Source organism: Echinops telfairi, unplaced genomic scaffold (assembly GCF_000313985.2).
Source record: "Echinops telfairi isolate 266 unplaced genomic scaffold, ASM31398v2 ScPeMD7_7472;HRSCAF=8510, whole genome shotgun sequence".
Taxonomy (NCBI): Eukaryota; Metazoa; Chordata; class Mammalia; order Afrosoricida; family Tenrecidae; genus Echinops; species Echinops telfairi.
The window spans coordinates 4,107,703-4,130,628 of record NW_022111376.1 but is presented as its reverse complement, the minus strand read 5'-3'; the positions used below and the strand labels follow the sequence as shown (position 1 = coordinate 4,130,628).

Below are 22,926 nucleotides of genomic sequence, written 5' to 3'. Positions count from 1 at the left end.
ACAACAAACCACTGACAAAGAACAAATTAAAACACAACAAGAAAGAAAAGCTTGTAGTTAGTTCAAGGATTGTTGGCCTTTAGGAGTGTTTTCCAGTCCATGAACTTTTTAAAGCATCATTTTTCCTTGACTCCCCAATTCTCCAGATACTTTTGATCCATTATCACCCTTGCCTCTTTCCTTCTGAGAAACCCTGTGGTTTATGCCCATCAATACTCCATGGGTACTTCTCTTCCTGCCTTCTCTTTTCCCTTCTGTTTTTTCCTTTCCTTTCTCTCTTCTTCTCCATGTTTCCCCCTCTTTTGCATTCATTGTGTTGCTCAGGCTATGGCTTCTGTCTCCTTTGCTGACTGCTTGTCCTAGACCCACCTCTTAAGGGCTACTCTACTGTTCCTCATCCTGTTCCTCATCAGGCTTGGTCTGGCCACCTTCTCTTCTCACTACATACTCTTTCCCATGGAAGACGGACTGGATCAGAGGCTTGGATCTCAGGGGACCCCAAGACACGATCATTGCTACACTGACAAAGCCCTGATCCACATCAGTGTTTTGCCTGAGTCTTAACACAGAGATCTAGAATCTGATATCCAAGTGCCTCCAAGACCTACATTACCTATACCCCATAGATGTTTTCTTCTGTATATAGATATAGATATAGTGCTTAACTCATTTTATTCCACTCAAACTGGTTGACCCTCCAATCTCTCTCACACCCAGAAATTTTACCCACAAACCTCCCCACAGTCATCCAAAGCAGTTTCCTTCAGGATTGCTGTTTTTGATGTTTCCCCACCTTCGGTCCAATATTCAATCAATCTCCATACACTTATGATTTTGACAATTGAATATATCTCTGGTAATCCTGTCTTCCCTTCTCCAAGTTCCAGTAGCATAATCCAGGCCCCATCATAGCTCATATTCAGATACTCATCCTGGACTTGCTGGGCCCACACTTGGACTATTGTTTTTTTTTCTTCAATAGGTTTAGTGAGGTATATATCATTGTGGTAGTTACATAATCTGGAGTCAATTTGGGACTTGAGAGGATTAAGCGTGAAGGGGTGGAGTTCAGCCTGTCAATCAGATCATAGCCAATGTGGCCTCTGTGTGAGTATGGCTTTCTCCTGAGAATTCTGGGAAATTCTGTACTTCCTCCTTGGAGCCAGAAGACTTCTCTCTAGCTCCTCACTTCCTGCAAGACATCCCTGAGGATGCACCTACCCTGATGCAGCCGTGGGAACTGGAGAAGCCATTTAGAGACCCCTGCGTGTGCTGAGATGCTTACAGCACCACTGGATCCAAAGACTTTCTACCCACTGGCCTGTGATTATCCTGCATTTGGAATCATTGCTGTGTTTCTTGAGTCTGAAGAGGGCTTTATAGATTGGTATTGGGCATATGGGCTAATATTGGACTTGGACTGGACTTGGATGGGATGCTTTCTTAATGTACAACTACCCTTTATATAAAACTCTGTCTTATACACATATGAGTTTCTATGGATTTGTTTCTTTAGTCTAACACAATCATATATCATACACTTTGATAGTTCAGTCATATTAATAAGAGTTGTATATGCATCACCATTCAATTCTGGAGCATCCTCTTCCCCTCCTATATTCATTACTTGCACCTCATTCCCCTCCCATCTCCCTGAGAAGATGGTTGTCTCTATACTTCATGTATTGGAAAACATACGAACCAGACCAACCAACCAAACAATAACAACAGGCACAGTAAAAAATGAAAACAGTAAAGGGAAAGGTATCAGAGATTAAATTGTGAACACCCAAATTGCAAAAGGTTATGGATGACAGTGGGAGCCAAAAATCCATCTGCAGAGACGCTACATAGATTAAGCCTCTGGTAGATACCCTCTGACTACAGTCAGGGCCCATGAATATCCTTGCTATCAGACAGAGACTATTGTAAATGGATTTTTGGCTCCCACTGTCATCCATAACCTTTTGCAATTTGGGTGTTCACAATTTAATCTCTGATACCTTTCCCTCCTTCAGATATGGAATTGATTATTTATCATCCTTGGATCATACAGGCTGGTCTGCTTCTGACATGTATACTTATTGATGCCTCATTTCGATGACTGCTTATTTGAATACAAGCCTTTCAGATCCCAGACACTATTCTTCTTGATAGCTGACCTGCCTTACTCTTTACATTCTCACTGTCACCTGAGAGTCTTTTCTGATGTGCCACCTCCACCCATTAGTCCACCATCATCATCACCCACACACCCTTAATGTCCCTTAGTAGGTCTTCATTATTTACAGGACAAGATCTGGAGGCCTTGATGTGTCCATAGAATGCCCTAGCCCCTTCCTCCCTTTCTAGCCCCATCTTAGACCCTCTTCCCCCGCCAGTCTCTCTCCAGTCATAATGAACTACTTAAGTTCCTAGAAGACTTCATATTCTCAGTGGCTGTACTTTTTCAGTGTTAGTCTTAGTGTTAGTGTCTGTGGTAGTTGCATAATCTCATGCTAACTTGAGGGTATTAAAAGAGGGAGTTAGGGGGTGGAGTCTAGCCTGTCAATCAGATCACAGCCTGAGGATGCCTCCTTGTGGGCATGGCCTTCTCATGAGGATTCTGGAAACTTCCTCTCTTTCTCCCTGGAGGCAGGCCACACACTCTCTTTCTGCTTTACCTTCCTATTGGTGAGCCACTTGGCTGAGACCTGCCATTGGATCCACAAGAATTTTCATCCACTGCCCTGTGATCTTCCTGCATTCTGCATCATTGCACGTGGCTGTGTGAGTCTGAAGAAAGATACATGGATTTTTTTTCTCCCTCCCCCACCCTTCCACCTCTTGGACCCCTAAAAAATTATGTCATTATTTCATATCTTATACTGTCCTCTGTCCCCCTTTGCCCACGTTTCTGATCTTCGTCTCCTTGAGGATGGAGCGTGTTACACGTTGTCATTATAATCACTTCCCCTTCTCCCTACCCTCATGGTATCACTACTCCCATTACTGTTCCTGAGGGGTTTAATCTGCCCTAGATCCCATGTGCCGAGGGGGCTCTTATCTGCACCAGTGTACATGATCCAGTCTAGCCAGATTTGTAAGGTAGAACTGGGGTCATGATAGTGGGGGGCGGGGAGGGGAAACATTAAAGAACTAAAGGAATGTTATGTGTTCCATCAGTGCTATGCTACACCCTGGCTGTCTCCTTCTTTCCTTGTGACCCTTCTGTGAGGGAATGTCCAATTGTCTACAGTTGGGCTTTGTGTCTCCACTCCGATCCCTCATCATTTGCATTGGTATATTTGTTTGTTTTGGATTTTCAGATGCCTGATACTTGATCCTGTCAACACCTTGTGATCACACGGGCTGGTATGCTTCTTTCCTGTGGGCTTTGTTGCTTTCCTGCTGGATGGCCACTTGTTTCACTTCAAGCCTTTAAGGCTCCAGATGCTATAACTTTTAACAGCTGGGCACCACCAGCCTTCTTCACCACATTTGCTTATTCACCTATTTTGACTTACTGATTGTGTCGGGAAGGTGAGCATTACAAAATGCCAGGTTATTATAACAAAGTTTTCTTGTGTTGAGGTAGTATTTGAGTAGTGACCCATTGCCCATCAAAGCTCTCTCATACATATAAGTGTCTCTGGATTTGTTTCTCTAGTCAACTCAGCGTAATACTCACTACCATTATATCCCACTCATTTCCTTCATTTGATACCATATTCCTCTCACCCCTTCTCAGATCATTTTGGAGAAAGGTTTTCCATCACATTTATTTGTTTATTCATTCAACAGTCAATTCCTGCCCTGCTTCTGTGTTCCAGGCACTATGTTGTATCTGTGCATGTAGAGAGATAAAGAGGGAGGTGGAAGGAAGGAAATGCCTTCCATGTTAGGTGTTTTGTACACAGAATTTGTTCTGTTACAACGCTAGTATCCTTTCTCTCCCAACTGCAGACTTATTCCCCAGGAAGAGATTTTGTTACCAGAGAACAATCAAGATGAAATAATAAAAAGAAAACTTTAAAATAAAGAAAGCCACAAATTACCAGCCCATATTGGAAAGCATCTAATTGCATTGAGAATTGTGATAATACATTACATTTTGCTCTGATCTGATTACAGCTCAAGGGATAAACACAAGCATGGCAGGCAGTATTTGCCCTGCCAGCACTGAGACTCTGGGACTCCAAGTGCATTGGATTTCCCTCCCTCCAATGCCTAGTTTGCTGTAGTTTGCACCCAAAATGTACACTGCACATTTTCTCCATGTAAACAATAAAAACTATTTCAGTCTGTGTTGTATACATTAAGCATCTCTAGATCTCCTCTCACCGAAAGGCAGTGAGGGGACCAGCATGATCCGGGCTTGATCTAGATTGTAGGGAGAGAAATCCAGATTCATGTGTTACTCCATATGACACCTGCATGAGGAAAGCTGATGAAATGCACTCTTAAGCCCCCAGCATGGTGCAGCTGTCAGGGTTGCCTGAGACTACAATAAGTCTGAAGGGCCCACATTGGGGTCTAGCAGTATTATTATTACTATTCTTCTTGTGACTCCTAAGTGACCCGAGAAAGAGCCTGTGGGATTTGGACTAGCATGAGTGAATAAGACTCTTGGGCAGCTAGAGTTGAAAGAAATTCCAGAGGGAAAACGCTAAGACCCTTAATCTTCAGGAAGTTTGTCAGGAATGGAGAAAGGATCATGGGAACCGAACCACTAACCCCAGGGTCCAGTAAGTGGCTCTACCCAAAGAAGCTCATCTGGATGGGTCTGTGGTAGCCAGCTTCTGGGCTCACAATGGGCATTGGAGCTTCTGGTGAGTGAAGCCATCAGCACAGATGAGTGCACCCCGGGGAGTGTAGCAACTGAAAAGCAAACACTGTCTGGGGCCTCAACCTTGAAGGGACAGAAGATGCTAACTAGGAAGCACACAACAAAACAGAGTGGTGACAGGCAAAACTCAGGGCTCTCGGGAGAGAGGAGTGTCATGGAAACCAGAGAGAGAAGTTCAGGAGTAAAGTGGTCATCAACAGTGTCAAATGCTGCTAACAGGTCAAGTAAGAAAACTGAACAATGCCTTTAGAGTTAAGTAACCAGGCCAGTGGTGATGCAGCAAGAGGGAGCAGACAGCAGCATGAGTGTTCTTGCAGCAGAGAAGAGCAGTGAGGACGAGTGGAGGGACGGCTGGCCTTGGAGAGAAGGGAGGCGATGCTTTGTTCTGGGACACAATTGTCTGCAGGTACAGGGAGGACTGCTGATTGGGTCGCAAGGCAGTCAGAGCATTCTGTGCTCTGAGTTGACCTGTTGAAAGGAAGTGGAGTTGTCCCCACACGACCCACTCAGTTTCCCCGAGGGCCCCTTGCCTAACACTGGTACCCCTTACTATCACTCAATTTTAGGATTCAGCTTTTCCCATGGTGGGATTTGACCTGGGCAGATAATAGTCCTGCACCTCATTACCCAAGGTCCTGCCACATGCAGCTCAAGCCAAAGAAATGAGGGGAGTGGGAGTAGAAAGGACACCGCTAGACTTAACAGTTTGACCCTCTGCCCACTCACTCCCCACCCCAATGAAGCCTCTGTTGTGATTGAATTGCATTCTCACCAAAAGTATTAGAATCCTAACTCCAGAACTTGTGGATGTGATCTTGTTTAGAAATAGGGGTTTTCTGTTATCTTAATGAGCTCATACCAGACAGAGTAGTACCCGAAACCAAACTCTGAGATTGAGTCAGTTCTGACCCCTATTGACACTATAGGACATACTAGAACTCCCCCTGTGGTTTCTGAGATGGTCGATCACTCTTTACATAGGAGTAGAAAGCCTAGGCTTTCTCCTGAGGAGGGGCTAGTGGTGTTCAGCTCAAAATGTAACTCATGGAGTAGAGTGTGTCCTAAACCTAATCCCTTCTCAGTGGGGTCTCATGAAAAGAGCAAAAAAACAGAGAAAGACACGACCACAGGAGTAAGAGGGATACAAAGGAATGCCAAGGAAGTCTAAGGACTACTGGCAGTTACTAGATTCTGAAATAGAAAGGGGAAAAAAGGAACTTTCTCTAGAGTCATGCCCTAAGTTCAGACTTTCGGCTTCCAGAACTGTGAAACCAGAAATTTCTGTTCTTTAAAAGCACCTGTTTGAGATATTTTTGTTACAGCAGTAATAGATAATTGTAAGGCAGCCTCCTAGCTGTCCTTGTTTGATGCTTCATTAAATTATTTTGATGTTGCCAACCCACCTGGGTTGTGTCACTAGGAACCAAAGGAAAGATAGGGTTTATGTTCCTGGGGTAAGTTGGTGGGAAAATTTGAGTGAGGTCACCCTCAAGGCAGAATGGCCACCAGGGCAGCTGCTCTTTTAAGTGTAGTTTTGATTGGTACCTCCATTGACTAGTGGGGACCATCTCAGGAAAGGAGAGGACCTTGCCCAACCTCGCCTTGGCGATGGGAGTGCCCCCTGGCTAAGATCCAGGGGTCCAGTCTCAGTGCTTTCCCCATAGGCTGCAGCAAGGCAAAACAGATCCAGGGCGCCCTTTGATGAGACTGGGAAGTAGGCTGGGGGAGTCGAAGGTCCAGGGGAGAAGCTTTCTCAGGTCAATAAGGGCAGTTGCCTACAGCCTTGCCTCAGCAAATGGTCACACTCTTAATGTCCGCTGACTAAAGGGCATCAGTGGAAGCAGAAACTCTTTTAGTCTTTAGTGACAAGACATTTGCCCCCATAGTAAGGTTTTTGGGTAACTTTCCCAACTAATTTCTTCTTTTCTCTTCCTTGCTCCTATCCATTCCTTCCATCTCCTGCTGGATCTCTTTCAGGGATTCTGAGGAGTTCTCGAGGGTCTCTCTCTTCCCCAAGTGCAGATGGGGAAGGCCTCCATAGGTATCCTCTTGACACAGGGCCATCCGGGATGGGACAACAGGCTCTGTTTGGAGTTTGATGTTTGAGGCACCAGTAAGCCATCCTCTCTTACCCTCAGTACTCTTATCACTAGGTACTAATATGTTATTAAATTAGTTCCCCCGATTCAAAAGCCCACAGGAATAAACAGTTGTTCAACTAGGAAAGAGCTATTTAAAATTACTTAAAACAGAGCACACTTATTAATACTGGAATGCTCTTAGAGCTGCTTTAGAAAACTGCATTTAGCATTTTTTATTCCCATTTATCTCCAATGACCACAGTTTGGCTACGCACCTAACACCACCACGCTGAAGGAACTCTGATATACATGAACACTCATTTGTTCATGAAATATTCATTTAGCATCTCGCATGTAACAGACATTCTACTAGCAGCCTCTAGGTTCATACCCTCTGGTAATGTTTAGGGGTATTCCCCCCATGTACTCAAAACCGTAAAACACTGGAGTCCAGATTGACTGAGCCCAGCCTGCTGAACGGGAACACCTTGAGCTTTTCCCTAAGACTAAGGGGCTGACTTACAAAATCAAACAATTTCAGAACGTTCACAAGGAAACAACCTTTTTAGGGTGGTTATCAGGCCATTTTACAAAGCAGACTGCTGCCTTCCCTGCTGTGGCTGCTCTGGGGTGTGGTTGAATTGGCCAGGGACTATGGGACGGCTGCAGCTCAGGGCATCCAGCAGCTGACCATAGGGATGAAATTGGACGCTAGGGTCAGAGTGGCCAAGTCCGTGCTTCTACTAAAGAGAAGCAAACCGTTTATATGAGGTGAAATACTTTCCCAAGGAGATTCTCCCCATGCCTCAGGAGCATATCTCATGAGACTATTTCCAAGCTTAATCTCTAAGAAATACAAGGTTATCATCCATTCATTCCCTAACCACATTGCTTAAATAACCTGACACACGCTTCCACTCTGCCAGTTATCACCAAAGGAAGCTATCACATAAGAGAAATAGCAATTGATGGGAAAGAGAACGCCTTTAGAAGTGCAATGACAATACTTTTCTGTATTTGGGGGAGTGAGAGAATTTAGCAGAGGAAGAAAGGTAGCTGTTTCCTTCGCTATCATATTAGGCGATGAAACTCCCATGGGATCCATTCGGCATCATGGTAATAGGCTTCTTGCTCTGGAGACACCCTATTTCAAGCCTATTCTCACAGTGCTAAGAGGTGGAACGTCGGGGTGGAACAAGAGGTGAGGTGAAAGCCAACGTTATAGTATTGCCTGTGAGTTTCATAGGTAAAGCACAATAATGAAAACATTCTCTAGTACAATTCAGAAAGAGTTTAATAAACAGCCACTTAACATTGCACCAAAGCATTTGAAAACACAATTTCTACAGAGAGGCAAAGGTCAGGCTTCCATTCTATATTTCTTAAGACATTCATTAACAGCCCCACCCCCACCCCCACCCCCCACCCCCGTCCCCACATATCCACGAGACTAGATTCTTCTATTCACGTATTTACTTACTGACACAGTCTTAGAAAGAATGGGATTGGCATGCATTATCCCAGCAATGACAAGGAAGCAGGAGATGGGGGAAGGATGGATCACAGAAGCTAGTGATAGACCCCTTAGAAGCTTGGTTCAGGAAGTGAACAGGGAGTATCTGCTTGTGGTGGCATCTGAGCTTTACCCTGGGGTTCTGGGCCACTTGCAACTAGTATAGGTATTCAGATCTCAAGTGGCTGGTTGCCATCTTAAACATTTGAGCCATGACTATTAGAAGTGGTCTCCTGGGGTGACAACGTATGACTCCCTAATACTCTTTGGGTGTCCAACCTAACTGCACTCCAGACCCAGCAGGCCCACTGAGATTGTGCTGGTTCTCAGCTCAAGGTGGACCAGAATTCTCAGTTCTGTTTCATTCAAGCACCAGGAATTGGTTTATCTGCTTCACAAACACTTCTCAATTGTGCCCGTTGAGATTAAGAATGCATGAGATCAACTGACTACTACATAAAAAAAAAACACAACTCGTAGCAAAGTTAGTGATTTAGTTGACTCAAAAACTCACTAGAGAGATTGGTACAGATCTCCAATGCATCTCTTCCAGAATCAGCATCAACACAGGACCGAGGTGTCTGACACAGGGGGCCTGGGCCAGTGTTTGGGGCTGTAGCAGCTACAGAAGGAAGATTTTGACTGTTGGCTCCCAGTGGCCCTCTGTTTTGAGTCAGGTACTAAACCCAACTACCACCAGTCACAAACATCTGTCTCGTATAGTGTTTCACTAGTTGCCCTGGTAGGGAGGTGATGTCCTTATTTTGTCCATATTTTAAAACTATTGTGTAGGTATTTGATCTGGATTTTTCTCTATTTATCCTGCTTTGGTTGTTTCAATTAAACAAACAAACAAAAAAGAACTGGGTTCTTTTTCCTGGAGAGTTGCAAGTGGCAATGAGTCCAAATTAGGCAGTGCCTCGTTGGCTATGGGAGGCAAAGAGATGGAGCCGCGAGGCCTTTCCCAGTGGAGTGATATACCAAGGAGGGCTCTACCTCCGACAGGCTGGTCATGGCAGACCACCAGTCATCTTGGTGCTAGGTTTGTCCAGTTAGCTCTCTCTGTGTGGGCCATCTGTGATGGCCCTCCATTGTCCTCAGTAATCTCCAAATCAAGAAAGGAGCTGGGAAGGTGGGGAGGAGCATACTCATAGGTTATCACTGGCTCCTGCTTTTACCATCAGTACTTATGCCTAGTGGGCCCTGCTTTAGGTTGGGGAAGTGGCAGGCAGAATTCCATGTATGAGCCCAGCCTGGCTCCTTAGGGAGTCAGCATCATCTGGTTCAGACCAGTCAATTATTCTCAGTCTGGACCTCTTGAACAGCCAAGGCTTTCAATCCAGGGAGTGGAGTATCCTGTTATTCTTGCAGTGGACAGAGTGTAATAAAATGCATGCGGTACCCTTAGCTGGGGGAGAATGGCAGACTCAATGAGCAACTGGACAAATGGCAGTGTTTGGCTCTGATGGGGGTACACTCAGCACTGTTTTAGGGACAATGACTTTTCATTGTTATTGTTTTTCATTGAGATTCATAAATATATTTTAGAGTCACTGCTTGGTGGATGGTTAAAAAAGAATCCTGAAACACATGGAAGGGGCCTCGGTGTTTGGGTGCCTGAATGCTTCACAGGGTATACAGTGGTCTGGTTACTAGACCCCCACTTCTATCTAATGTTTGCGGATCATGCCCTTGATAGCTGACTCTCGGTTGACATACGTAGCCCAATAGACCAGGTTGAATATGGCAAAGAGCACAGGGAAGATAATGCGAGATATTTTGTCAACCTTGCTGACACTGTTGTAGGTCTTGGTCTCCGCGGGGGGTTCTGGCACATAGGTGGCCTTAGGTGAAGCAATGATGGTTGGGGTTGAGGAGGCACTGGGAGCAGCAGCCTTGGAGATGGTGGAGAGCTCGGTATCCTTGGCCAGATTGATGGGATAGGTGGTCCCCACGATGTTGAAGGTGGTGCTGCTTTTCTTGGTTGGGGCAGCTGGTGTTTTCTTCTAGGGATCAGAAAAAATAGGGGAGAAGGAACAAAACAAAAGTGGATTAATACGTTGCATAGAGTACCGTCAGCATTTTCAGGCAAGAGGAGTCAAGAGGGAAGTTCAGAAACAGGCACCACAAAGCCAATCACACTGAAGAGCCAGGTTTGTGTCCAGCGATCATTGGTGATGAATTTAAAAAGAGGAAATTTGCATCACCTTGGCATTACCACTTCCTAGCTATGTGGCTTTGGGCAAATCACTTCACCTCTTTGAACTTCCGTTTCTTCATCTGTAAAATGAGGATCAAACTAAATGGCAGCATTGCTGAGAGCGTCAAATGAAAGAATGGCTGCGGAAGTCATTCGTCAACTATGAGGTACTGGTCATATACCAGGTCTTAGGTACAAGAAGGCTGCAAAGAATTCATGGTAAAATACAATGAAACCACAATAGACTTTTTTCCTGGGCTTTTTTTTCCTGAAGCCTTCTCGTATCCCATGGTTTGATTCTCACAGCAACTCTCTATAAAGTAGGCGGGGGAGATCATTCCCGTTTGACAGATAAGACAATTCAGCTTGACACTGAGTGGCAGAGCCCAAACTAGCAACAACCTGGGCTCCTAACCTTTACCCAGGGCTGCCCGGTGCTGCTTTCTACAGACACGAGCCACTTTTTGGTTATCTGAGAAATAACTGCACAAGACCGCAACCATCAAGGGGCACATCTCCTGTGAGGGAGAGAGCTCGGTGAGTCTACGAAGTCATTTTGCCATAAAGAGACGATAAAAACGATGGCATGTTGACATGCATCATTTTCACAGCATCCGCCCCTCCATGCACTGTAAATGTGTTCAGCAAGCTGGGGTGGGGGGCATGCTGGGGTGCTCCACCCTTGCAAGGTTACAGGCCAAAGCCATAGCCTACCCAAGGAGTCTGTAAGTGGGCCCCTCTGACATAGCAAACGGTAGCAGCTGGGAGCTCCTTGGAGCAGTGTTCTTTGGATCTATCATCTCTAGCGTTTAAAAAACAAAGCACCCAATGGGAGACAAACACGACTCCCTATGTCCCCATTGGCTTCATACATATGCACTTGTCATGAGAACAATGGAAACTTCACTGGGCTTCCCTTCATACAGAAGAGGAAAAAGAAGCCAAAGCTCAGCTTGGATCAGCCTAGAGACACAGGAATTTCAAATGCCAGCACAGTCACCCATGTTGGAGAGATTTCAGTGAGTGGAGCTTCCAGACTAAGGCAGATCAGGAAGAAAGTCTGGCAATGTACTTCAGAAAATGAGCCACAGGAAAACTTGCTGTGGGACGGGGGCGGTGGGGGGGAGGGAGGGGGGATGTGCCCTCTAGGTTGGAAGGCAAAAAGCCCTAGTGGTGCTGTGGGGAAGCACCGGATTGGGAACCTAAGACCCTGGGGTTTCAATCCACCAGTTGCTCCCCAGGAGAAAGACGAGGCTGCCAGCTCCGTAAAGGTTTCTTTTTTCAGAAACCCTGTATAGGATGGCTCTGAGTCTGAATTGACTCCACTCGATGGCAGTGGGCTTTGGCTGGTAGGCACTCCAAGGAGACAGTGACTGCAAGGACCTAGAGCGTACCCATGATGGTGACAAGGGTGCAGAACGAAGCAACACATCTCACCCACATTTCTGGATGTTACCTTGTTACCCTGTGCTTGGCCCCTTGGTCCTCAATGACTGACTTTCTCTTCCGTGGGATTCTTTATTCCAACCTTCTCTCACTAACATCTTTCTCCTATCTCTTATTTCTTTTCTTTTTCACTTCCGGTTCCTGTGATTCTTATCTTTTCTCCCTTTTTCTGTCATTCACCACCCTGTTCCAAATACCAACTTTTGTCCCCTGAATGCTTAGTGATGGCTTCAGCACCTTGGCATTGGGTCATGGATTTACTACACTGCAGTCCTATTGGAGAAACTATGGTGGCAGATGCCAGTTCCCTCCCTGCCTCTTGGTGGGAGGAGATCTGGGGATGTTCGTTTAACGAGTGCTAATTAGCAAAGTAGACGGCCAGTGAGCTCCTGGCGCAAATAGCATCAGCCAGTTAAATCTAAAGTCAATTAGACGCCACATTCTCTTGTGCTGATGTCAAGGAGAGCAGCTGCCTCAAGCCACATTTACGCCAAGCTGGTCTCCTATGATGAGCTACAAGCTTCTGTGCCCCTATCCAGCCTCCTCAAAGTTAAGGTCAATGGCAGATGGCGCCCAAGGCTGGTGCTCCTGGACCAAGAACTACACTAGGTAGGTAGGGATTGGTGGAAAAGTTGGTAAATGAGTACGTTTCAGCAGTCCACAGTCTAGTGAGGGAGACAGCCATGCAGACAGATCATTGCCATAAAATGGGATCAGAAGGCTAACCAATACCCTCAAAGTGCGATGGCAGTTCCAAAGAGGGAAGGACAAAGTACTTGCAAGTGATGAACAAGGCAGCTCAGAGAAGGCAATGGGCCTTCTGAGTTGGAACACAAAGCTCATGAGATGAGGCAGCAGGGCCAAGCCAGTGGCCAGGCTGTGGGTACTGTTTGGGGGATGAGGAGGAATTTGATATGGCTGGATCACAGAGTCCAAGGCAAAGAGCCACAAGCAGAGGCTCCGTCTGAAAGGCTCTGGTCCTCTGAGCTCACCGGCTCAGTCTGCCTGGACTGGCATCAATGTTTTCAGCAGAGGAGGAGGGGGGAGAGGGCTGGATGGGCAGGGGGAGGGGGGAGGCGGCGGCGGCTTAGGTAAAGGAACAGTCTGACTAATGGGACATTTTAAAAACAATATTGTTCCTTCTCTTTGACAATTGCAGTCACAATGCTGTGAGTGGAAAGAGGACAGAACTCTAAGAACCTTGTAAATGCTTAACTACTACATGGGACTCATTTATAATTAGCAAATTCATCGTGTGAATAGAGTCCTGCTGCTAAATGCCTTTGCTATTAAATGAAAGAATACTTGTTTGCCTGCTTACTGATTAATTTGCTTAGAATGCCCTTGCCCCTTATGGGAAGACAAAAGGAAAAAAACAAAGGAGAAAACCCACCACCCTGCCTTTGCTAAAAGCTTTCGTGTGTACTCATTCATGGAGTCGGCTCATAAGCTGCTTAAGACCGCATCTGCCAAGGAGTCATTGTGAACAGAAAACTTTCCTTAGCTCTGTAGGCACTATATGGTCCTCACGTGGGGCAATGCGATGCAGGGGTTGCTTTAGTTATAGATTTTTATTTTTTTTTAAGAAGAACATAAAATTTCCTTTGCATTTCTTTCACCCTTGCCCACGTGACACATTTTCACCAACCATTACACTTATGATGGAAATTGTCAAGGAAGAAACCCCAAGTGAGTGTTATAGTGTTGAGAAGAGAGGGACAAGCAACAGGGAAGAATGGGTTGGATTCCCCCAGTTCTACATCTACTTTTCTGATCCATCTCCTTGCTCTGGAATTTGGTAGAGACTAGATGGATTTAGCTTTGATCAAGTTTTCACTCAATTCCTAGCTCCCTAGGCAACTATCTGGATGGAGGTTTACTGAATGAGAAAAATGACATGCCCACGGCCCAGCACCCTCTCTCACCCACATTGAAGATTCTTGGGGTGATTTCGAGATTGTTTCCTCCTAAGCCAGTGGTTCTCAACCTTCCTAATGCCGCGACCCTTTGATACAGTTCCTCATGTGGTGATGACCCCTCAACCATCAAATTATTTTTGTTGCTACTTCATCACTGTCATTTTGCTACTGTTAGGAATCAGGTGGCCCCTGATTGAGAACTGCTGTGACCTAAGCCTTGAGGTAGGAGTGCTGGTGGTGTAGTGGTTACACATTGGGCTACAATCTGAATGGTCGTCAGTTTGAAATGGCTAGCAGCTCTGCAGGAGAAAGACTGGGCTTTCTACTGCCATAACAGTGACAGCCTGGGAAACCCACAGGGTGCCATTATGAGTCAGCATTGACTCATTTGGTTTAGGAAAGTGTGAGCTTTCCTATACCCGGAGAATCTCTGTAGTCAGTCTTAGGGCATTCTCACATCAGAAAGCTGACCTGGACTCCTCTAAATTCCCCAGGCCATTTGACGCTGTTACAAGGATACTTTTCCTCCTAGGGAACTACCACTGGTGGCATTGGGGAGGTGGCAGTGAACACTTTCATTGACCAACGCAACCTCAACTCCAGAATTTCGTTCTCAGGTAGCACTCTTATCAACTTTGTGTCTAGAAGGGCATCACCGTATGGATTACAGTCTCAGGCGAGACTTCGGAGGCCTATGAAGATATGGCCCGGCACTTCTGTGTCAAACCCACATGCCCACTCAGCTCTTTGAACCTCATTGTTCAGAGGTGGAGCAGAGCAACAGAGGGTCTGCTTTGTCGATTCAAAGATCAATCTGAGACCCTACCCCCAGGAAGCTTTATAAAAATAAGAGAACTAAAATATAAGGGGGAGAAAATGCAAGAATCACTCAAAGAGGCAAAAGTCAGGGCAATTCAGAGAGGTAAGAGGCAAGCTTGATTTGGATAGATCCAGTCAGCCCATAAAAAGGCGAGAACATACGGCTGAAAGAAAAGTGATCACTTGAACCAGTTTCTTGTGAGGACAAGAAGTATCCAGAGGACACGCAGGGAGTGACTCCAGGACCAGGGCAAAAATGTGGAGGAAGTACTGGGGAGGAGGGTGACACAGCAGATGTGAGGCACATCTGCGGGAGTGGCTGCTCTGTCTTTCTCATGAGTGAGGTCAAGATTCAGGGTACCATATATACTCAAGGATAAGCTGACCCTAAGATCCGCCGAGGCACCTAATTTTACCACCAAAAAACGCATAAAAAATGAGCCGGAAAACTCGGCTTATCCACGAGTACATACAGTAGGTACATGTTGTGGGAAAGAGATGGCAGAATGGATCTGGGACACAGAGAAAGACTTCAGGCACAGGCTGAAGAACTCGCAGACTTGAAAATGATCAGCTCATAAAGGTCCACAGTATATCCATGGCTGTGGGACATTTTTAGAGAGGAGGCAGATGAAAGAGATGTAGGTAGTCAAGCTAGATAGAGGCAAGAAGAAATCAGAGGCAATCGTAGGTTCAGAGAAACTGTAGAGGTTGCTCCTTCATTTATCAAATATCTCATGAGTGTCTACTATGTGGCAGATACTTTGCTAGGTGCTGGGAGACAGCAGTGAATAGGAGAGCATGGCCCCGTCCTCAAGGAAATTCTATTCCAGGGGAGGGCACCTATGTTCAAAATGGAAGCCTCTGAAGACATACTGCAATGCAATGCCAGGAGGTGATGAGTAGGACGGAGCCCATATAGCTGGGCCAGGTGGAGAATGCTGGTGACGGCTATTTTAAAGAAGAGTGGTAAGAGAAAGACTTTTTGAGAAGGTGAACAGAGAGACCTGAATAATATGAGCCAAGAAGCACAAAAACATTCTAACAACAAAATTTCCCCCAGAGAAAAAGGAGCACGGACAAACCATCTCAGTTTGGAACGAGGATGACTCGTTCAAGGCTTCTCGGAAAGGCCACCGTGACCTGAGTGAAGTGAATGGGAAAAAAAGGCGGAAAAAGAGTCCAAAAACAGAACAGGAAAGGGATGGTACAGGTAACATCATGTATCTGGGGACCAGGTTGCGTAACACTTTGAAGGCCATGATAATGACTATGGATTTTGACCTAAGTGTGGTAGGAAGCCATTAAAAGTATTTTGAGAAAAAAAAAGTTTCTAACTTATAATTTAAAATAATCACTTTGACTTCTGGGCAGAAGAAAGAGGTCTGAATACGGAGTCCTGAGGGACTTCAACATTTAAATATCAAGAAGGCGATGGTAAGGCAATGGAAAATAACCAAGTAGAAAAAGAAAAAAACAGAAATCCTAATGTATGAGAAGCCAAGTCAAAAGTTGGAGCTTCAAAGGAGACTTCTGAATATAAAAGTGTCATAGTTTGATATCAGTACTGGGGAGAAGGGGATGTGAACTTCACTTCTTGAAAAATCAAAGTCGGAAGTTAAACAGCTTTGACTGGGCCTCAGTGGAAAAAGGTCTCTGTTGTTAATCGGGTGTCAGTTAAGATGGAAAGCGGAGGCATCATTCAATGAAGAATATAAAAGATAAGACATGAGTAAAGAACCATTGAGGAAACAACAAGTTGAGTGGTAACCAAGGATGGCATGGAGGTGAGACCTGTAGAACATATGTCTGCAATACAATTTATTAGTAGGCTCCTTTGGATTACTACTATTAGTAGTCTCCTTTGGATTACTACTATTGTCTGGCTTAGTCTCAGGGTCTTTCTAAAAAAAGCCTAGATCAAGCGTACAATGAGATTGGTTCATTTCCAACATCCTTGCGCAGTATCAGAAGCTATATACCAGTGCCTGTCAGTTGGGACAATCCAGACCTCATTCGATTGAGCTGACCATAATTAATTCTAATTTATAGATTCCATTAGATCGTCCAAGTGCAGGAGGATGATGGGAATTTGAAGTGTTTGTAAACAATGCCATGTAGCTAGAAAGATGTTGGGAAGATGATGAAGAAAAATAGAAAATGAGATGAGCATCCATGATAAAGCAGCTGACACAGGGCATAGGAGAAAATTGAAAGTAGGTAGAAGGCAATGAAGGAGCGCCATCCCTTTGCAAGGTCCGCTGAAGAAATCATTTCCTCGAGAAACAGTCAGATGGTAGATACATTTTTTTTTAATGGAGGAGGATTTCTTTTCTTTTTTTCAGGAGGATTTCTTTTCGCTTTCTCTTCCCTATGACACTCAGCACTTGGTGCGGTGCTCAGTGCATCTATGGACACCCTTAACTTCTCTCAATCAGTTGCCATTCCTGACTGCTGAGGTCATGTGTCAATAGGACTGCTGTTAGGCTTTGTTTCCATCAATTTACCAGTTATATAGTATGACGTCAGGGCATTAATGCCTACTGTAGAACACGGTGGGAGGACCGCTAGTTTATGAATAAAGCTGAACCCCACACTGAATGTTCTTAGCTCACAGGAAAAAGACCAGGGGGCGACTCAAATTGTAGCTGGAATGTCCCTTAGAAACAAAAGTCAACCATGATAAGAAAAAAACTTGTCTAAGATATGGAAGTTGAACATTTTATCCATTGTAAAATATGATAAAATATTATTCTAGAGCAAGATGTTACGGTTTTCTTATGTGAAAGTAAGATAGTTGAAGGAACACTGTTTCCAGAAAATAGGTAAACAATCATTAATACTTTAAAGGCACTTCTAAGAATAAGTATCTCCTTGATAAATGTAGTTTTTTTTCATTTAGTTTGTATTACACTATGCTTATACTCAGCAGTTTTGCACATTGCCAATTGTCTTTTCATGATAAAAAGAAAGGAAGCAGAGGGATCATTCACTGAAGGGTATAAATGATGATTTACCCCACATATGTCACCTTGTCCCCATCCTCCCATACAATTACAGCAGTATTTTTCGTTCAGTCATCAATATGCCTAGCCTCCTGCTCCAAACTGAACTGGTTCCTCATGAGGCTTGCTGTTTAGGACTTCACTTCTTGCCTTGGTTGTACACTACCTTTCATGGATCTCATGCCTTTTTCCTTTATGTGTTACTGCCTTCTCTTATTTATTTTTTTATTAAATACTTTTATTGGGGGCTCTTACATTCTCTTATCACAACCCATACATCCATCCATTGTGTCAAGCACATTTGTACATATGCTGCCATCATCATTTTCAAGACATTGTCTTTCTACTTGAGCCCTTGGTATCAATCAGCTCCTCATATTTCCCCCTCCCTCCCCCAGCCCTCCATCCCTCATGAACCCTTGACACGTTATAGATTATTTTTTTCATATCTTACATGGTCCTCTGTCACCCTTAACTCACTTTTCTGTTGTTCGTCCCTCTGAGAGGGGCTTATATGTTGATCCTTGTGATTGATTGCTCCTTTCTTCACCCACCTTCCCCTTATCCTCCAGGTATCTCTATTTTCATTGTTGGCCTGGAGGGGATTATCTATCCTGGATTCCCTGTGCTGCGGGCATTTATCTGTAGCAGTGTGCATGGTCTGGTCTAATCCAATTTGTAAGGTAGAATTGAGATCATGTTAGTGGGGGGAAGAAAGCATTAAGGTTCTAGAGGAAAGTTGTGTTTTTCATCGGTGCTATACTGCACCCTGACTGGCTCATCTCTTCCTTGTGACCCTTCTGTGAGAGGATGTCCAATTGTCTAAAGATGGGCTTTGGGTCTCCACTCCTCAATCCCCGCCCCCTTTACATTGGCATGATTTTGTTCTGGGTCTTAGATACCTGATACCTTATCACATTGACAACTCATGATCACACAAGCTGATGTGCTTCTTCCATATGGGCTTTGTTGCTTCTGAGCTAGATAGCCATTGGTTTATCTTCAAGCCTTTAAGACCCCAGACGCTATATCTTTTGATAGCCGGGCACCATCAGCATTCTTCACCACATTTTGTCTTCAGCGATCATGTAGGGAAGGTGAGCATCACAGAATGCCAGATTATTAGAACAAAGTGTTCTTGTGTTGAGGGAGTACTTGAGTCAAGGCCCAATGTCCATCTGCTACCTTAATTCTTAACATATAAGTACACAGATCTACTTCCCCATCATCATATATACATATATTTATAGATGTGCATGCATGGATCTAGACCTCTATAAATGTCCTTTGCCTCTTGGTTCTTTCCTCTATTGCCTTTTACTTTCCTCTTGTCCCACTATCACATTCAGCTATCATTCGGGTTTAATAATTCCTCGCTGTTACATTGCCTTTGTTTAAGCCCCACTAGGCATTGTACATTCTTCTCTCCATTGATTTTAGTTCCCTTGTTGTTCCTTCTCTTACAGAAATATTCTCCAATATTTTTCTAAGGCAGGATATGATAGAGATGTTCAGTTCTTACAGGTCTCAAAAGGACTACTTTGCCTCTCCACTTAATACATAATCTGACGAGACATAGGAGTGTAGAATGGAAATAACGTGTCCCTCAGATTCAGGAGAGTACTGCCCTAACACTTTGCTAAGTGACTATTACATGTTCCATGAAATTCATATTTCCCCATTTTGAAAAATCTTTAGAACTTTTGCTCTTCCCTATAATTCTTCAGAGAGAACTAGAGTGGTTTTGGAATCCCATCTGCCATTTATTCAGAGATGCGGTGCAATGAGGCAGACCAGACCCTGCCCGCAAGAAGTCCATAGTCTAGAGAGGAGGCAGACAAGTAACTGTAATGCAAACAGATACTTTTAAAATGGTATGTAGCCAGCTTTGCAACAAGAGCCAAATCTGTCCAGAGGAGTCTAGAAAGGCTTTATGAAGAAAGTACTGTTTCATCTGCATCTTGGAGAATGAGGCACAGAAAAGAGAAAGGAGCATTTCAGGTAGAGAATACAGAATGAATAAAGGCCCAGCAGGAATGGCTCTCACTGTGGGGTGATTATGATGTGAATGTACCCAGGTGTGAGGACAGAAGTGGCTGTAGAGAGTGTTCTCTGCGGTGAAAATGGAGTCCATTCTACAAGTGACTTGGTAAGTACCAGTGGATTCCCCTTCAGTCTTTCCTTATGAAACTAAGGTTTCACTTTCCACCCCAAGGCAGCAGCCCTCCACGAGGCCTGCTTTCTTTGCTTTGTCCTCAGCTGATAGCCCACATTGCCAAGAAGCACTCCCGTTGAGAAATGGATTTATGACCCCAGTGAACAGCATATAGCCCTGTCCAGTTCCTGCAGGCTGCAGGCTGCCCACTCCTGGTCCCAATACAGTTCTCTCAGGGGATACTTCTCGGACCCTCTCTTGCTGTATCTCACCTTTGTCTCCAGGGCCTCTGGCACCTTCTTCCCTTCCCAAGCCCAACTCCGCTTGGTGAAATAGTTGACAGTGGCAAATTCAATCAGCGCAGAAAATACAAAGGCATAACAGACGGCTATGAACCAATCCATGGCCGTCGCGTATGCCACTTTAGGTAAGGAGTTTCTGGCACTGATACTCAAGGTGGTCATGGTGAGTACAGTGGTAACACCTGGGGAGAGAGAAGATGAGAATCAGTTGTTACTGGAAAACATTGAAGGCTTATGAGATTGAGATTGCCAATTTCCTACACTCTGCTAAAAATTTTAGAAAGACTATCAATCAAAAAATGAGGACCTAATGTCGGGGGTTTAAATGGAGAGAAAATGTTTTGAGAAACGATGTACAAATGCGCTTTACACAATTGATGTGTGTATGGATTGGGATAACAGTTGTATGAGCCCCTAATAAAATGTTAAAAAAGAAAAATAAATAAATAAAATTAAATTAAAAAACAAACAAACAACTGAATGGCTCCATCCCAATTAGCATAGGGATTGCCCAAACAGGCTTCTCACAGGTGTCTTCTAGTCTCTGCTTAATTATTTCTATTGAACAGGAAGGGGCTGGTTCCATCACAAGAGAAATTGTTTTATTATTATTATTATTATTATTATTATTATTTCTAATTCCCAGCCCATTGACTAATCCAAGACTTTAATTCTAAATACACAAGACAGAAAAGCCTGCTCCCTCCTCTCCCGCCCTGAAAAGGGTGCCCCTGGTTCCTCATGAACCTGCTCATCTCCAGGTGGTGGTTACATCTCTCCATCCTCCTTCTTCCCCGGCCTGGAGTTCATTACTGAACAGCCCAGAATGGAAACCCCGACTCCAGATTTGGTCTGAGTCCAGTAGCCTTTTCAATTTCCTCATTCTGGACACACTTCTGATTATGCAGAAACTTTGTTCTGTAGCTACATCAGATTCTGGAGCTCATTTGGACTTATTTCACTGTTGTATTTCCATCATTTATACTATACATATGAGACACACGGTGCTGTGGTCAACGGTATCAGCTTCAGTCAGATTGAACTAGACTGAGGTCCGGACAATCTTAGTGACTAGCAATGTGACCTTGAGAAAGGTGTTTTACATAAAATGGATATTATTATATCAGACTCAGAAATGTGTTGCAGCATCCAATGAGAAAAGGTTTATAAGAGTCCATACTACATTACCTGTTATAGAGCAACAGTCGTTCCAAGGCAAAAAGAGGAGGCCATTTACTTCCATAAAAATTTGGTCTCAGAAACCCAAAATAGCAGTTCTACTTTGTCTGTAGATTCGCTTATGAGTCAGAATTGACTCGATGGCAGTGAGTTTGATGTTGGTTTTATTTTTAAACATTTTATTAGGAGCTTCTACAGATAGTATTATAATCCATAGTTCCATTAGATCAAGCATTATTGTACATTTGCTGCCCTCATCATTTTCAATACATTTTATTTTCTTCTTGAACTTGATATCAGCTTCGCTTTATCCCTTCCCTCTCCCACCTTACCACCCCCTGAACCCTCAGTGTATTATATATTATTATTATTTTGCCTTAACTTACACCAACCATGTATCCATTCTCCTTAAATTCTGATGTTCGTTTCCTTCGATTGGGGTTATACAGCCATCATAGATATCTGTTCCCTCTTCCCCCCACACCCCCTCTCTTCCTGTATCCATAAGAAATCCATACTCCCTATTTCTGAGGGGATAATCTCTCTTGGATTTCGTGCATTGAAAGACCTTGATTGTACCAATGTACATATCTGCAGGTCTAGCAAGATTAGTGACGTAAAATCAGAGCCATAATAGTGGAAGGAGGGTATTTTAAAGAACTAGAGTATAGTTGTGTGTTTCATTAGTGCTATATTGCACCCTGGAGATATCATCCCATTTGTGTGGCCCTTCTGTGAGGGACTGTCCAATTGTCTTACAGATGAGCTTTGAGTCTCCACCTTGCCTATGTTCCTTCATGTCAGTTTGATTGCTTGTTTTTGAACCTGTGATACTGTTTCCCATGGACACCTCATGATCACACTGGTCGGTATGTTTCTTCCATGGGGGCTTTGTTTGCTTCCTTACTACATGGCCACTTGTTTAGCTTCAAGTCTTTAAGACCCCAGATACTATATCTTTTAATAGCCAGGCACCATCTGCTTTCTTCAGCACATTTGCCTGCGTACCCATTTTGTCTTCAGCGATCATGTTGGGAAGATGAGTATCCAACACTGCCACATTATTAGAACAAACCGTTCTTGTACTGAAGCAGGATTTACGTAGAGGCCCAAAGCCTATCTGCTTCCTTAGTGTAATTATTTCTATATACATAATATATATAAATACAACTATCTTTATATATTTATATCTTTACATATATACATATCTATATTTATAACTGTATTTATACTTCCTTGTTGTTTCTCTATTTCTGTTTTTCTTTCCTCCTGCCCCACAAATATGCATAGCCCTCCTTTGCCTCTCAGAATTCTCTTGGATACATTACAATTGATCAAACACCCCCAGGGACACTTCACCCTCCTCACAGGCGATTTTAAATCCCTCGGTATTCCGCCATCCCTGACGTAATTGGCTCACTGTTCCCTTTCCCTATCTCCCCACCCTCTAACAGTCAATCCTGTTGCTGTCTCCTTGGG

At 44.2% G+C, this 22,926-nt stretch overlaps 1 protein-coding gene across 2 annotated transcripts in view; it reads right to left on the bottom strand.

The window, feature by feature from the left end:
• Window positions 1–8,348: 8,348 nt before the first annotated feature.
• Window positions 8,349–22,926, bottom strand: part of GABRA3 (gamma-aminobutyric acid type A receptor subunit alpha3) — a 508,794-nt gene continuing 494,216 nt past the window's right edge. For both annotated transcript variants that reach the window (XM_045285494.1, XM_004715608.2), the window contains exons 9-10: window positions 20,239–20,450; window positions 8,349–10,428 (exon numbers count right to left, since the gene is read on the bottom strand). In XM_045285494.1, the coding sequence (XP_045141429.1) occupies window positions 10,093–10,428; window positions 20,239–20,450 (548 nt within the window). In that variant the 3' untranslated portion in view covers window positions 8,349–10,092. The remainder of the gene's footprint in view (window positions 10,429–20,238; window positions 20,451–22,926) is intronic.